The 18,102-nt window shown below is 41.2% G+C and overlaps 1 protein-coding gene across 1 annotated transcript in view; it reads right to left on the bottom strand.

The window, feature by feature from the left end:
* Positions 1-18,102, bottom strand: part of NIPAL2 (NIPA like domain containing 2) — a 69,993-nt gene that overhangs the window by 31,083 nt on the left and 20,808 nt on the right. Inside the window, exons 2-3 of the mRNA XM_006027998.2 lie at positions 15,338-15,406; positions 10,084-10,255 (exon numbers count right to left, since the gene is read on the bottom strand). Coding sequence (XP_006028060.1) covers positions 10,084-10,255; positions 15,338-15,406 — 241 coding nt within the window. The remainder of the gene's footprint in view (positions 1-10,083; positions 10,256-15,337; positions 15,407-18,102) is intronic.

Genomic DNA, 18,102 nt, shown 5'->3' on the forward strand with positions numbered 1-18,102 from the left:
AAGAGAGTCTGGAATGTTCTGACTGAAGGAAAGGATGTGTGTGCGTGAGAGAGAGAGAGCACGAGAGGGACAACGAGACTTTCAGAGAGGAGTCTTAATTGTTAGGTTCACTTGGATATCCTAAGAAGGAGAGATATCTGGATGGCCTTGTTCCTAAAGCCAAGGATGCTGTTTCAGTCTTCTCCTGCCTATGCTAGAAACACCTGGTGTGATTCCTGAAAAAAGTAATTTAACTTTTTTTCTGCTTACTCTCTCTCCGTAACTCCATGTGTACCAAGCCACCTGATGTGTTCTGAGCTTTGTAAAGCATTTCACATCAGTGGATACACAGAACGAACTACAGATAGTGTTTGGCAGGACTTTCATACTTGTCCAATCAGGAGAAAATCTCTCAAAATGAATGGACAGATGAACAAACAGCATTAAGTTAAAGGCAAAAGAGGGGCTAGCACATTACCTACTCTACAATAATAACTGTCTCATGTGTAGCTAAATCATGGTAATTTAACTCTGTTTTATCCAGGGATAAGCTTCCCCAGTTTAGCTTCCACTTACCAAATGTCAAAGCACACACAGGAAAGAGTTACCAGGAGAAGCTAGTATACAGTTAGTCGACTCTCTGGTATAGTTTATCTGTCTGTCCACACCCTCAGAAATATATTGTATTTCTTTTCTAAGCAGCTTAGATATATATGATATAAAGAGTTATAGAGAACTCTACCTAAATTACTGTTACCAATAAAGTGGAACTATTTGTGAGCGTGCATCTCATAGCTTTACCTACATAGGTGATAAAGTTTTCCTTGTCCAACATTAAGATGACTGCTTTGTTGAGTAAAAGACATTGGTATCTAAGCAACACCTTGCAAAAACAGAGCCATTTAACTAAAAAAAAAAAAAAAAAGAGAAGGGAATAAAAGCAAACCGAGTTAGAGTAGAAACTAAATTACTGCTCTATTTTTCTGCAGTCACAGCTCTTACAAATTCCGTATCAGGCCACCTATCTAGACAGTTGCTATAACAACAAAGAACCAAAGCTTAATGAAATGATGCCTCAGTAATAGGACATTTTTTTAGCCTATGCTCTTGTCATAAAGGTTGATGAATACATTACACTAGAGAAGGAAAGATATAAGACTTGGCCCTGGAAGATGCTGAGTACCACCTGCAAAAGTCCAGTGCTGCCAGCTCTCATAATGCTATTATGAATCTTACAATATTGGTGTCTTGGTTAAAGCCATAGTTACAGGAGTCAAGGGACTGTGAAAATCTCAGCTTCAATAGAGACAGGGGAAAAGTTTGAAAACATAGTCCATGTCAACCGTACATATCCAAAACTAGGCCAGATTAGACCAGCAGAAACAGATATAATTGTTTTTGTAAACTGGGTTATTGCACACACCAGGGGCTCCTTACATTCTTCCATTGCAGATTTTAATGTTGCAAAAGCACCCCACAAGCTACCTGTACGCAACCATCCTTCCTCTTCAATGTCAGGGACTTTCTGTACAGAATTCCACTCCAATAGCAGAGATTCTGTGCCAGGGTTCCACATTTTTGCCCACTTACAGAAGCTTTATGTGTATCCCTTTTCTAGTTCTCTCCATGACAGGGATTAAGTGTGCACCCCATTCTCCTATGCCTCTTATAGTAGGGCCCTTCAAGCTCTCCTCCATTCCCAGGACTGTGTGTGTACCCCATTATACATGGCCCTTTTCTCCTATTTGTGGGGCTTTGAGTGCTTCATTCTTCACACACCAGATCCCCCAAGTTTCCCTTCCTCCCCTCTACAATAGAGCATGTGTTCAACATCCTCCATACTTACATTCCCTCCCCCTTCTCCATCATTATTCTTGGTCAGGGAGATAAGGCATTTAGGGCGCATCTACACATTGCCCTATGGTGACATTGTTACTGTGCCATGGTTTAGTACTTCCTTTTGGGAGTGCTAAAGCATGGCACTGTAACCACCTGTACTGTGCTGTATGTAAGGTGCACAGTTATTTTTAGCAGCTACTTAGTCATCACAGTGCATTATAACAGGGATTGCACCACTATGGCGAAGTGGCTGCTGGTCACATACAGACACCCATGGATGCTTCATCTCCGTAATGCATCACTATGGTGACATAGTATCACATATAGACATGCCCTTAAAGCATCAACACATTAAACTCAACTGAGCAATAATGAACTAAGCTAAGCTGGGGCTACTGTTAGTCAGAAATACATTAATTGGAGCCATCACTGCATTGTTTGATCTACTCAGCTGTAGAAGTCCTTGAAGAGGGTTGGTTTTATTGAGTTGAGAGTCAGACCCCTAAAGCCCAGCCACCATCTGGAAGCATCTTCCTGCTCTAAATATTGTGATTTTCTAATCATTAAGTTGGACCATACTACACAAACAGGGGTGTACTTATGTTTGGGCCCTTAGTTTGAATGCTTTTCAGGCCACAGGCCAGGTCTTTAGCTGCCTAAAGACAAATTTTCAAAAGTGCCAAAGGATCTGAAATCCCACTGAAAACTAATGGGACTTTGCTAGCTAAGCCTGGACTTCAGCACTTCTAAAATTTTTGCCATAATATTTAGCACTTGATAGATGTAGGCTCAGATAAAGCAATATCTCAATGATTTGGTTAAAAAAAACACCAATATCTGATGGAATCTTAGACCTACTCTGAAACAGATGTTAATAGCAGCTACCTACACAAGCCAAGGAGAAAATGGAAGCTCAAGCCCATTTTGGCATGCATACATGTGGCACCCCCAGCTGGCACTGTGAATATGTTCCCACTCTGTGGTCTGGGCCCCCAACTCACCTGTCACAACTTAATGGAACTGTAAAAGGTGGGGTTCAGTGGTGTTCCTTCCCCCTGACCTGAAGATGGGATAGTCATGGGTTCGCTGTGGTTGGTCTTGGGGCTCCACCTCCCCTACACCCTATCCACTCACCAGCCACATGGATCCTTGTGTTGCCGCACCAACTCTGGGCTACGACTCATGCATTGCCCTGAGGGGCGTCCACCTCCTCAGCTGTGGATGGGGCACAGGCTTAGGAGTTCAGCCTGCCCAATCCCTATGCCAACCCAGAGGCCTGAGATGCAGGACTCAGGGCTGGGGTAGATAAGGCCAGTCATTTTTCTTAAGGAGAATCACTGACCTCGAGCCTCTATTGCTCTGGGGCCAAAGTTTGTGAAGTCCTGGCCAAGTACCAGCTCCTGCCCTCGCCCCTCTGCCATGGGGCAGGGTTGTAGGGCTTGTTCGTGCTGGCACACCAGGTCTTGGTGTGCCCAGTGTCTCACCAGCTGGCTTCCCACCCCTGACCTGGCTTCTGGCGAGGTTTCTGAATCTCCCACAGCGGCGGCCCCAGCTGATGTCATCAGCTGGCCACCACCCAGCTTGATCGACAGCCATTTGAAGAGCCGGCGGAATGCCAGCTCACACGGCTTTTTCTCCACCTCAGCCTGCCACGAAGGTAAGTTTTCTGTGGCGTCAGTGTCCCCATTCCCTTCTTCGGGAGCATCAGGATCTGCCCCTGGTGCCTCCAACCCCCGCAGGTGTTCCCCATTGCCACAATGCAAAACCCAGAACTCATTTTCTAAAACATTATTATTATTGCACTGAAAGGCTTAGGACTTGCTCCAATATCAGTGTTATGCTAAGTGAAACTATTTGCTGCAAAAGCAAAAAAGGCTTAATTCAGCAGCTTGTTTTCTTGAAAACATCTTGTCTTCTAATGCATCAGTGTAATATAGGCTGTTTTGTATTCATTGTCAGTGTACTACTGCAGCATGCAAATTTCAGTCCACTGAAATAAATACTTGAAATACTTCTTTTTCTGAATGCTACACAGTGAAGAAAAGAGAGGTGATATATAAATTAGCTAGGGCAGATGCTAAATTTTCTAGTATTACCATTGTCTGGTTCTGTGCATCTCTTTTCTGAGATACAGCAGGATATATTTTTATATGTATAATCATATATTTTTACAAAAAAAGTTGCAGCATTTTTTGCAAATATATATATCTCAAATGTAGCATTTTGGGCACTAAGAGGAAGGGGTCAAGGCTGGCTCTGGCCCTCCTGGGTACTAGCTTTATATTGTAGGACCTCCAGGCCTGGTGGCAGTTCCCTACAGAGGGAACACCTGCTTGGATTTTTTTTTAAGGGCCAAAATAAAAAGTGCCCATTAGCATTTTTGGAGCTTGTTCTGCACTTGGAGAAGTCAGCCTAGTATTGCAGTACCTCCAGGCCCTGTGCTTGTTCCTGCAAATGCCTGTTTTTTGGTTTGTTTTTTTTTAAGGGCCTCAGAAAAGAAAAAAAATAATGGTTCTCCTTGGTATGTTTGCCCGATATGGGCCATGTGTTATATAGTTATGCTCAGTGTTGGCTACATTTAATCAATTTCATAGCTGGTTTCCATTACTGAGCACATGCTGCTTTTGGCACTAGTTTAATGATAGACAATGTATTTAATAAAGTGTCCTTGTATGCAAATGCAAGACAAACCTCATCTTATATTCGAGTAAACACAGTAATTTCAAGCACGGCAGCAGAACCAAATGTCTTCAGTGAATGTGTTAGTTCTGTTTGTTTTTTTTAAATAAACAAGACCTGAATCCAAATCATCTGGCATGGAGCTTAGATACAGTCTCTCTTCTGGGTGGCTGTGGCTGTGTCTATACATGCACTTTACTATAGACCAGTAGACTAATTAACTGCAGAGTAAAGTGTCACCTTCTACATGTGTGACAGTATTAGGCCTCAGTAAATTAACACCACTGTAAGATATTACTGTCAGGGACAGAATTATCTTATGGAAAAGTAATTAACTGCAATTAAATGCCTGCGTAGATACTGACTGCAGATGTAACTTGCACCCAGCCAACCCAAGCAGGGAGCCAGACTCCTGCCTGTTGCATAGCCTCACAGCTCCACACTTTCAGCACTCTCATACCCTAACGAGATTCTTCACCACCCAACACTGCCACCTGAAGCTGGGAGCAGAGCAGGGCACGAGCATCCCTAACAAACTGCTCCACCCTGACTCAAATTGCTACTGTCTCAGGTGCACATGTAGATGCTGTGCCTTGTAGTAGTTTACTCCAGCTCAAACTGCTCTGGAGTTTGTTGCTTTGAATTAATTGTATGTGTAGGTGCACCCTGTATGAAAGGAAAGATAAGTGGAGAAAAATAATTAGACTGCTTATCTATTATGGTTTATGTTGGTGGGAGGTCTGAGAGTGGGATAATGAGTGTTCTTCCAAGCACTTGTCTAGATAAATTTGATAGAACCTTAGAGCCCATCTCCTAGCATATGTTAATATACTTCATATAAAGGAGAGAATTTTGAAAGGGGATAAAGTAGAATCATGACAGCCTATATCACAGAGTTAAACTACAGGCTAGGTGTGCCAAGAAGCTAAACATGCAAACAAATAGACAATAGTTAATGGACTACTCAAGCCTCCTCTTGGCAAACAAGATAGATATTACCAATGTAATGAATACAAAGGGAAGGAAGGAGTTACAGAACCAAGGCATTCAAATGAAGGCATGTTTATCAATATTGCATGCTGAAGTTGGGGCGTTTCAAATGTGGCAGATGCAGAACTGGAAAGTCAGTGGATAAGATGTTATAAAATACTCTTCCAATCTTAGTTTCTATATTTACAATTAAAAAATAACCCAATGATCAGAGAGCTGATAGCAAAAGAGAAAACTCTACAGCTGGCCCAACTCTCTCTCTCTTACACATACACACACATTTTAACAAGAGAGGAGAGAACCTTGAAAGCCATGGCATTCATTGGCATGACATGCATTTCAAGAAATGATCTGAAATTAACTTTCTGGAAAGTATTTAAGAGCTGCTGTTCACTAATACATTTCTTAGGAACTCATATTCTCAGAAGGGGGGGCCTGTGTACTAGATATTCTATAAAAGCACTGTTCTCTAGCTGTACTCGTATTCAAACAGAGGCAATATCTTAATCCAAAAATCATTTGGGAAAAGATCTATGAAACTACAGACAGTGTCACCCTAGCAGGATTGTGTGCTGAAAGCAATTCTGCATGTAATGATAAAGGCTATATAAGATAAGGTCTCAGATACTATAGGTCGTCTTTAATTTTGCAGGCACAAATGATAAACAAAAAGAGAAAAGAAGGATGACTTAATGTTAATTAAAACACTTTTTAAAATTTTTAAATTTTAAATATTAAAAAGTCTTTAAAGATCACATTAGTTGTATGTTGTATGTTCTCCAGTATAACACACTCCTGAATGCACCTGTTTTTTGAACAATAGAACAAAGAAGAAAAAAAGATTTTTTTTCAGAGTTATGGCTGTATAGAGTAGAATCAGAGCCTAATCTTCAGCTGACTCACCCTCCCTTTCCTGCTTAACTAAAGCTCAAATCCTAGCTGCTTTTAAAGATTCTTCTCCATGGGTGGATCTATGATTTTGAAAAGACCTAAAGAATCTCCAAAGATGTGAAGTAGGAGGAGAGAGATCAGAAACAGCTAGCAAGCAGCAAAATTGCCCTAAAAATGTTAGCTTGATTAGTGGAATATCAAGACTATTTAAAAGGAGAGATGATCATTAGCACCTCTGGAATGAAGAACAATGAACCCTTAAATCAACTTACTTTCTCAGCTACCCACATAGTAATGCAACAGATGCTGCACTGTGGAGCAGAAATCAAAGCAGGGTGCTTCTATCTGAGGCAGAAACACAGCTTCCCCACTTAACTCATGCACCTCAATTCGGGAGGGTTGGGGGGAGCAATTTTGGAGGAAAAGATACATGTTATATGCAAGAAAATATGGCATTACTCATTAGTTGTTCCTTAGATATTCATTGATTCCTTCTCTGCAGAAGAGAACATCTGACTTTGTCTTTTCAAACTATTTAAAACCCTGAACAAATGCAGGAGCTCACATCATTTCAAAAGCACAAAAATAATATATAATTAAAAATATGATTTTGGATTAATCTACTACTGTTGACCTATAGCAGTGGGTGCCTCCAAGAGATTCATTAAACTCATCATCTGTGAGAATCAAGACATATGCTTTTCACTGTTTGACCATGATTAAAATAACCAGATCAGTATAACTGCAGAATCTGTACTGCAGGATATGCAATGATACATACAGGGGACCCAGTCCTGGGAACAGGCCCATTATATATACTACAGAAATATAAGACATTATTTAGCAGACACCAAAAATATTTAGAAAATCTGGGCTCCAGAATTAAGGCTGTTTTGTGCATTCAAAACAAACTTCAGACAAAATTTTCCTTAAAGAAAATTCTGCTAAATTTTGCAACCTTAACTTGACTGTGATCTATGAAGGTGAAGGAACATATTCAACTTCAGCACAAGACAAAAGTTCCAGTATAAAACCTCCTCCTCCTGCAGAAGAGACTACAATTTTATGTGAAAAATATTTCTCAAACTGTGAAATTGGAAGACCTACATTACCATTTGCTCAGCTGTAAACAGAAGATAGTGTTTGACTTGATCAGTTTGTCACTGATCCAAAGGCGATCCTAAACTTCACAAAATATTGTTCCCCTGGCAGTAATTTTAATAAAGAAAATGAGATAAGGGAGAAAGCATCTGGTGGTAGGAAGTATAACTGAACGTGATGATTTCCTCAATGCACTGAATTTGGCCATTTCCTCTTTCTTGATGTTTCCAGTTAATTTTCCCTTGGGTGTAAACAGATGTCATTTTTGGAGTGGGATCATCTGTGCAGGGATGTGTGGGCGGCCCCAGAAGCCACACCCCCCTGATGGGGGATTCCCAGGGCATGCAATAGTCAAACAGATGTTGTCCCATTTAAGGCATCACAAACTGTGACTACCTTTGGTCACAGCAACTGTTTGGGGCACTTGGAGCATGACAAGGGGCAAGGGCATCTGTTTGCTTGCAACTTGTGCAGCCATCAAAATTTTGCAACTTGTGCTGCCATCTGTTTGCATCCCTCCTTTAATGTAGTTAAGTGGTTATCCAACTAAAAATCTGTTTGTCCTCAGACTAAGTACTGGGAGGTCAGGCAGAAGAAGCTACAGCATTGCAAAGTAAATGTATCTGCTGGTTAATATATATTAATACTTCCATATTGCTTAGTTTAGGAAAATAATACTTGGACTGGGTATGAGGGAATGGCATATGAAATACTGAAGGAATTTTCATAATATTTTGTAGCAAAATTTTTAGTCCAGTTAAAAAGAGAGTGGGAGGTAGGACACTGACAAACCATAATACTTATGGAAATATTTTCATACATCTTCAGGGTAGGAAGAGGGGGAGAAGCAATAATGACATATTTTTAATGTAGACAATCCATTTCTGAGCAGGACAGTTTTGTTGTCCCAGCTGAATGCAAGGCATGGAGCAAACAGAAAAAAAATAAAGAAATGAAAAGTTAAAAGAAAAAAAAAACCCTTAGGTAATATTACAGGTAATAGTTAATATTGATTTTGGTCTTTACCATATCCTTTTGTGTTCAGAGACACATGAAACGGGTAAGATTTACAAGTTATAGATCACATATGGAGACATCACACCAACATATTGTCTGATCTCCAGGTAACTATTTAATTTCTTCCTGTAAGAAATCATTTCAAGGGCCATGGATTCTGATGCATAGCTGCAATAGCTTTGTATGTGATGCCAAAATTCTGGACTATTTTAAAAAGTGAAGGATACAGTAAACTGCCAACTCCTTCTCTTCTCACTTATTTGATGATACAAACACACACAGAACTGCTACAGACAGGCAGTCTGCAGGGAAGAAAACTCACCATTGCTGAATAAATATTTCAGGAAGTAGTATCATTTTCAGGTCCCAGTGGACAGCTGGTAGGTACCGACAGACCATGAAAATACACTGCCATGGTGTCAGAATGAATTCCAGGATATGTAGAACCATCATGATACACCAGCACTGCACATGTCAATCTTCTTTGGGAAATGTCATTATTTAAGGGATGCAGCTGACCCAGTGACTTCCTATCTCTACAGCTTCTGTGCTACCCTGTCCCATCTATTGTCACTTCCACTAGTAAAGCTGCAACAACATTTTAAAAGAAGTGCCTCATAAAATAAATCAACTCACCCTAATTGATATTAACCCAATTGTTTCTATCCAGTAAAGGTATTAATATTACAGATATCCAAATAAAGTACAAGATAAAATATGCCCTAAGTTGTAAATTGATTAGTCTAAAGTTTTCTACATGTGCTCTATGAAGGAAAAGGACTTCAGTATTGGTAGAGTCCCACAACAAACCAAAGGTTCTGGAATTATCCAGGTCTCTTTAATATCACATGTTCCTATCAGAAGAGGTAGAACAATTTATGTACACTTAATCAACTTCCAAGGAGAGTGTGAATTAAAGACACTGATCTGATGATAGTATAATTATTTCAGGCTTATACTTGCATTTATCAGCAAATTCACTCAGATGTGTTGGCCCAGAGAAGTCACTCAGCACTGCCTAAGCTTTGAAGTGCAACTCTACAAGGCTTAGGCAGGGAGGTGCCTGCAAACCACAGGGAAGATGGAAAGGGAGTTCCAGAAGAAGCGTGTGTGGAGACAAGGCTTAAGTTATCATGGAAGATGGTGATGGGTCAGTGAGACCAGGAAAAGGTCTCTTATACTACAGTGATGAGTGACTGAGCAGCACAGATAAAGATCCAGAAGTATTTGAATACCACGGAACAATCCAAATGCACTGGAGTCAATGGGTGGATATCTATTGAGAGCAGAGTCTAGAATGGGTAATTCAAAGCATTGGGGATTGGTAACCTGCCATCACTACATGCTGCAGTACAAGACAAGCAATAGCAGATTACTAGAGATTTTGTGTGTGTTGAGTACAGGGTTTATTTTAAAATGTCACCTTCCTAATTGTATGAATCATTCACTTTCAAATTGTTAACTTTACCAATCCCTCCCCTGACAGGTTCCTCCTCTCTCTGCAATTCTTCTAATATTTTTCTTACAATCATTTTGAATACATTTACTAAAATATCGCCATAAAAAAAATAGGAACAACCATCTCACCTATGACAGACACACATCCTAATGGAGCAACAAGGGTGGCTGGTGCAAATCCATAAGCTGCAAAATTCCCCAGCTCTCCAGCTCCCATGAGGATAATTCCACTCCACCATAGCTTGCTTGTGTAGTAAGGCTTTTGAGCTGCCAGGCACGCCAGTCGGAGATGAGCATATTTCTAGAAAATTAATTATTAGTAGCAGCAATTAAAGAGACTTCCATTGTGTTCTTATATAGAATGAAGTTTGAATAATTAGGGGTGCTGTCAACTTCAAATTCCAGGTATGTCAAAGTTTTCTTTTTTAATTAGTTTCAGTTTGATCTTGTAGAAATACTGCTTGATACTAATACAATGTGGCTTCTGCTTTATGCTTTCTTAACCCTGCTCGAAACAATGGAAAACTCAGACAACTAAAATCCACCTGAAAAAAATATCAAGGGTCTCTGAAGTTTATATATAAAAACTATGGGCAGCACTACAAACCTCTGATGTTATCTCAAAATATGGATTTAAAAAAAAACAACAAACCCCATATTTCCCAGGGTACCCTAGTGGTAATACAAATGCATACAACACTGTCATCTAGGAAACCCAAGAAAAATGGCAAAATCAAAAGCTTACACTACAAACGGGGAACTACACTACAGCCAGACAGGGAACAGCATGTCCCTTCCAAGGCCCCCTCTACGTATTACAGGTGTTGTGCAATTAATTGGTTAATTGTGCAATTGCCTTAAGGCCAGCTACACATGCAAAGTACTTAGCATACCATAAAAAGCTTAAACCAGCTATAAAGTTAAACTTCAAAAATGTGTACCATAGGCGACATGTAGGTGTGGGCACATGCTTCCTCTGAGATTAGCCACTGCCGAAGCCGCCACCGGTTTCTGCAGGTGTTCGCTGCCCCCCACCCCCCATTGCTGCTGATGTGGCCACTGGAGGCTGTGGGTGGTCCCTACGGACTGCTTGCTGCCGCCGACAGCACAGATGGTGGCTGCAGGATGTCCCCGCTTGCCGCCTGCTGCTTGCCACCCCCCACCTCACCGCCATCACTGCTGTGTCCACCTGTGGGCGGTCTCCATTTGCCACTACTGCTTGTGGGCAGTTGCCATGTCCCCCCAGCCTCTGGGGGCACACGTCATGAATGACACACGCCCCCGGAGGCTGGGGGGGCATGGCAGTGGTGGGAGCACAGCAGCAGTGGCAGGGTTGGTGGCACTGGGGGTCAGCAACCACCCACAGATGCCGGTGTTGGCATTGGCAGTGTCCAGCAGGGATCACAGACCGCCTGCAGATGCTGTTGGCTGTGTCAGCGGCGGGGTGGCGAGCGGCAACCACCTGCAGGCGCCACTGACACTGTTGGCAGTGCCTTTTTGTAGGGGGTGCACTGCCACACTCACGGCGTGCATGTGCACCCACATGCACACCCTACGTGTCGCCCTGGCACACGTCGTTCATGATGTATACTAACTTTAGAGTTGGTTGTTGTTGAGCTTTAATATGCAAGTGTAGCAGGGTCTCCCCTGCTGCTGGGAGCCCCATCAATACACCATGCCCAGCTGGGGCTGAGAGTCCTGCAACTGAGGGAACTCTCAGCCCCAGCAGTTACCAACTCTGGGTCCTGACAGCACCGGATCCCAGAGTGCTGCAGTTGTGGATACTGGGTTCCAGGATCCGGCCCGTTCCCAGAAGCTGATGGGAGCAGCTTCCCCAGGGGGTATGTGAAACCCCTGAGCTCCAGGGATCATGGCTGCTACAACCCACCCTGTACCTGGGAGTGCATGGGGGGGCCCCACAGCTGGAAGCCCCTCAACTGAGGGGCTCCCGCTGCACCAACAGTAAGGTGTGATGGGTTATAATCCCACAATCGTGTGCATGCATGTATGATATGGCAGGAGGTGTGATTGTGTAGATCACATATAGAATCCCATCGTGCCTTTACCTGTACATGTAGTGGGGGCCTGCCTGATCCATGAACTAACCAGAAAGGCAGTTCTTGAATGAAAGAGTATGCAATAAAGCAGAGCTGCTATCAGAATTGCCAGGGCCCAATTCTGCTTGCCTAATTCACTCATGACTTTGGTAGGATTACTCATGGGAGCAAACCAAATTGGATTTGGTCTATGATCTCTAGTAATGCAAAATTACATTACGCTTAGTCTTAGTATATAAAAAAAATTCAACAATGTCTCTGTTTCTAATGTCCCTATCAACCAGACTTGTGTTTCAGCATATATATAGTCAAATGGTATTTTGTCAACACCCTTTTTAAAGGGTGGAAGTATTAGTTGTACACATGGTAATTGCTTTCTCTTTAGCTCTACAGCAAGAACTGTGCAGTGGCAGGATATTTGAGTGACTTTGATTATTCAGATCTTCTCAAACAGCTCAATCATTTAATGGAGGAAGTACGTGATAGTCAGGGATGCAGCACTGCGGTGAAGTTGCATATTTTCACACATACACACATAATTAGCCCGCACATAGTCTCAATTGTCTCATGTACCAGGCCAAATTTCTCACAAAGCTCTCTGAACAGTAGGGGAGTCAGTGCCAAGAGCACTGGAAACACATGGGACTATGACTGCATTTCTACTGGCTTGAAAATGGGTTTTCCCCCCCATTTGGCTGGGAGGGGAGCCAAAAAGCAAAATATTTTGAAGTGCCACATAGGAGTTTAATGGGCCAAAACCATTGGTCAGAGAACATTTCCCATGGTACACCACATTCTCTCCTGTTGAGAGGACGTATTACAGGGTAGCCATAGAGCTGAGGTGTATTACAATAGATAAAGTGAAATGGGAAGTCTAGTTCCTAATGGAAAAAGGAAGCATGAAGAAACTGAACAGCAGGAACTAGGAGGAAACAAGACTGGATTTCAGAATGGTAATATTTAGGTTTTTGAACATCCAGTTTCCCAACAATTCATTTTCCCTTGTGATGCAGATATTCTTTGTGGAAAAACTCTGGCTAGTCAAAAAACCTAGGATTCTACTGAAAACCAACTTGACAGAAAATTTCTGACCAGCCCTAAATGAAACCTCATTCAGGATTCACCTAAAGTGCTTGCAGGCCTTTAGAGAAAAATCCAGACTGCATCTTGAGATTGAAGAGAGATCCCCATTGTTTTATCTCCTGACACAGTAGATTGTTGCCTACAAAAGTTTATTATGCCTCTCTGAGCCGGTTAGTGCCACCCTGCTCTGCTTTCCACATGTTTTATCATGTAACTTTTGTCCACACTTAGATCATATGTATCCTCCTCTATTTTAATTACTCATGCTCTTAGCATAAGTATTCTGTAGATATAGCAGTTGAAAGATATGTCAAATCCAGCCAAAATACTGCCTTTCCTGACTGCTTTTTTATCTGGGGTGGGGAGAAGGAGGAGAATGAGGTACTTCATGGGAAGGAGAGTGAAGAGATACATTGGAACCATTTATCTCCAATTAATATTAATAGGAAAATACACATTGGGATCTAAGGAAGTCAATTGTTAAACCTACCAACTTGCAGGAAAACAGTCTCTTAGGTGCTAACAGTGGCTAATCAGTTTCAGAGCCCCATGCAATTGCATAGTTTGCAAACCTCAGCCTTGTCCTTGTAAGGAGCTGTCAGGATCATGGCCCTGACATCAGCACCATCTTCAGGAAATCAAGGCCAGTCAATAGCTTCATCAGATGTTCATTTTATAAAAACACTGTTTTGTCACTAAAGAAAATACCATTTGTAAAAGACAGTAGAAGTTTCAGCTGCAATTGTTAATCACTGGGTAATGGAGGGGCATTCCATTTTTCTAAATCTTGTGTAGATTTGAAAATAGGAAGACACTTCAAGTTGATCAAGCCTAGACAGTTAGTGTTTGAAAGGTAATGATTAACTGTTTGCAGGTATTCTTGGTATACTGCCTTTTGAAACATCCAAATATCCTTTTGACTCCCCTAGCAGCAAGACAGAAGGTACTGATTCAGAACTCTCTCTTCACTACAGGCTTGATGAAACACTCACTGCAGCCAATGCAAGTTCTCCCATTGTACTTCCCACCCTCAGAAGAGATCCCAATCTTCTTCAAAGAGCATTGGCAGTGTCATAGACTGCCATGTAAGGCAAGAAATCTACAACAGATCTGTGGGCAGAACAGAGGACTTGTCTCTGGGACGGTCAATCTGGAAACATTCATAAGCATTTCCTATTTAAGGAAATAGGAGTAAAATAGTGAGAAGTTCCCTGATTTTAATAAAAAGGTGAATTCGTGAATTTTATACTCCACAGACTTTCGTGTAGGACTGCATAAAACAGATTGTATTCAGAGACCGGCTTGCAGTCTGATTCCTTCTGGAAAAAAAACAGCCAAGTAGGTGGGGATATAAAAGTATGAGATACAATGGTACCAGAATTATTTTTCTAGAACTTTTTAAAAATCATCTGTAGTGCGAGGACTGATTCTACCATTAAAGACAGCTTGTTAGGATTACTAAAAAACAGTTCAGAGGGACATTTTCAAGATAAAAATATTTCCCTGTTTAACTATTAGCAAAAGTTGAGAGGTCAGGACCTCAGTTTGTTTTTCATCATTTATGCTATTTACTCTATCATTCTAATTGCACAAAGACACAAGTTGGTCAATGTTCCTTTAGGCATCAATCTTGCAAACATGTAGGTATGCATGTAGGTTTACTTACACAGCTAAAGAAAGGACAGGGTTTTGGTCTCACTTTAGGAAGTATACACAAAGGTTTCAGGGATACAGGTTGTAGCCATATTGGTCTACAGGCAAAAGGAACCAGACCTCTGTGTAGAGTAGTATCTTTTATTAGACCAAATAGATATTTGCAAAAAAAAATCTTTATTTGCAAACTTTCAGGCACACACACCCTTTTTCATGCATAGAAGAATGCAAAGATTGTAAAATTTATCTTAGGTAGAAATGAACATTCATATTTAAACATTTTGCAGCTTGGTGATCACAAACACCATTAGGATCAGGAATAGGTCCAAAGGGCCTTGCCTTTTCTTATGACAGATTGGAAGAAGAAGAAATCCTATAAGTTAATTTTGTTGTAATGTTGGGTCACAGTATAGAAAAGGTTTAGAATCATTGCAGCATCAAAGTTATTAGGTTGAGGTACTTTAAGGTAGGAAACTGTTTAAAAAAAAATAGAAAAAATTAAACAAACTTTACATTTGGAGCCTGAAATTTAGACGTTAAACATTTGCTAAAAGGTAAATGCATCTAAATACTTAGAAGGCATCTCTTACCTGTATATTCAAAGAGATACTAATCAAGAAGTTGCCAGTGACTGCCAACAAAACTCCTAAGAGCTGAGTCTGAAAAATTAAAATGAAAAAAAAAATGAAAAAATGTTCCTATAGAAGAATGACAGAATAGTAGGCACATTTGTAACAGTATAAAAAACTCATTGAACTTTTCTGTTAATGAATTCATGCCTCATTAAATAAATCAGTGAAGCATAATTTTGCATGAATAATTATAAAACTAATGAAGATGGTGCATTATGCCTGAGGCTTTAGAAGTAAACAACCAGAAAGTAAAATGGTATTTGCTTTCCTAATTTATTTTGCCCTACTTCCCTAGAATATCTTGCATGGTCTCCAGGAAAACTTGGTAGGTTTCAAGTTAATATCTTGTGTTATTCTCAAAAGACCAAGTTAAACTTACAGAATGATAAAGCTTGTTGATTCAGAAAGCCTTCTTAGCCTACTGATCCGCTGTTCCCTCTATTTCCTTTCTGCAATCCCAGGGCCTTAAATGAAACATATCCCTATGTAACATTGGAGGTTTAATTCAATCCATTGTTAAAGCACATTTTAACCAGGTCTCTAGCTTTTGTGTTGGCTTTTTAGCTCTAAGTGATCTTCTCAGTTTCTCTACATTCTCAATCTTTATTGGTTCAGTTCTTGTTTGGTTTTCTTGTTCCGATGTGTCTATTTCTGAGTCATTTTCAATCTTTTCTGTCATTTCTTGATGCTTTGTTGTTAGCTCTGTTTCCTTTGGTCACTCTCGTGATGCTGCTTCTTTTCTCACCTTTACTAGCTGCAAGTGTTGTCTGTTTCTTCTTAATACCTGTCCTTCTGTTGTGACTACTTCATAGGATCTGGGAGCTACTTGATGGTAAACTAGTGCTTTTTGTTTCCACGTTTGTCCAGCTAAATAAGCACCATATCTTTGTTGTGCAGTTGTGGTAACTCCCTGAAACCCCTCTCATAGTATCATTTTTGTTTGAGTTTGTAAAATGTATTTAATGTTTTCATGTTTTGCTTTTCATTCTGATGAGCATCATTCACAAGATTTGGCAGCCTGGTTTTGAGTTTCCTGTTCAATAGCATTTCTGCTGGGGACAATCCATGTTTCATGGGTGTTGCCCTGTAATTTAAGAGTGACTGGTAAACATTGGTGTGTGAATCTGTAGGTTTTATCAACAATTTCTACTCCATTTTCCACCAAACCATTGGACTGCGGATATTTAGGACTTGAAGTGTTGTGACGGAATCCATATTTGCTTGCAAACTTTAAAATCAAGGCAGTTGAATTGAGGTCCGTTGTCTGCTCCCACAATTTGTGGAATCCCACATCTAGAAAAAAATCGATTTGATGTGAGTTATGACATGGTTTGCTGTTGTGCTTTTGACCAATGCAGTTTCAGGCTACTGAAAATAATAATCCAGCTCTAGTTAGGATGTCTTGCTTTCAATGATATTTACAAATGTTACCTTAAGTAGGGAGGTAAAAAAACAAATCACTGTTTGGAGAAACAGTGATTAAGGTGCTATTTCAGCAAGCTTAAAGGCTATTCAGCCTTGCAGAATTACCATGTGGGTTCACCCTGTTTAAACAGTTATCATAATATGTTTTTTACCTAGCCAAGACCAAACTGTGTTATAGTACCATCATATAACAGTGTTTTTGTCTTTAACTAAACTTGGCTTTGAAGGGGTGTTATCTATCACATTGCAATCTAGTGCAGATGAAGAATATAGGTTCTAACACATAGTAAGGTTGTTGATTTTTAAATTGGTTAGCCCCGGCCAGGGTAGCAAATGGTGGAGTACATTGTTTTGTCTGCAGTGGACCAAAATGCATTAGTCAGCATGTGTTAGCTAAAGCGCTAATAATGCACTTTTAAATAAGACTGCTCGAGGGAATGCCTGAATGAATAAAGGCAAAGAATGGTGTTGTTGCAGGGTCAGAACATTCTTTGATTCCATTTATCAAGACAAAAACAAATTATCATAAAAATCCCCCATGGTAGTGCAAGTTGGTCCCCACACTTGGGTAACAGGAAAGGAAAGGCAGGAGAGAATAAGGGGTAGGCTGTACATTTTATAAATCAAAATGCGCCTTCCCTCCAGTAGGCATTTCCTAGTGCACTAGGGCTATCATAAAGGATAGAACCTTATGGGCGTGTCCAGATGAGCGCACATGTGTGTATTGCAGCGGCTCAAACCCATGGAAGACGCACGTGCAGGAACAAAAATACATTCCCTGCACTGGATATTTGCAGTGCAGAGGCAAAATTAGACCAATTAGACTAATTAAAAAAAAAAGCATCACAGAACAGCAGGACAAGACATGGTCCCAGACTGTGCCTAGAGGCAACCCGGGAGTCGGTTATCCAGGAGAGACGATCTGCCCAGAGCATCTCTGTGGTGCTCCTGCTGCCCCCAGCACTGTCAAAGGTAAGTTAGGGACGTGGAGTGGGGGGGATTTATGGGTATGGGTGGGCACGGGTGGGTGAGAGGAGTGGCAGCAGGATGTTAGGGGGAGAGTGTTGGGAGTCAGACTGTGCCTAGAGGCAACCCGGGAGTCGGTTATCCAGGAGAGACGATCTGCCCAGAGCATCTCTGTGGTGCTCCTGCTGCCCCCAGCACTGTCAAAGGTAAGTTAGGGACGTGGAGTGGGGGGGATTTATGGGTATGGGTGGGCACGGGTGGGTGAGAGGAGTGGCAGCAGGATGTTAGGGGGAGAGTGTTGGGAGTGAAGGGAGATTTCAGGGACTATGAGG

The sequence above is a fragment of the Alligator sinensis genome, unplaced genomic scaffold, assembly GCF_000455745.1.
Source record: "Alligator sinensis unplaced genomic scaffold, ASM45574v1 scaffold191_1, whole genome shotgun sequence".
Classification (NCBI taxonomy): domain Eukaryota; kingdom Metazoa; phylum Chordata; order Crocodylia; family Alligatoridae; genus Alligator; species Alligator sinensis.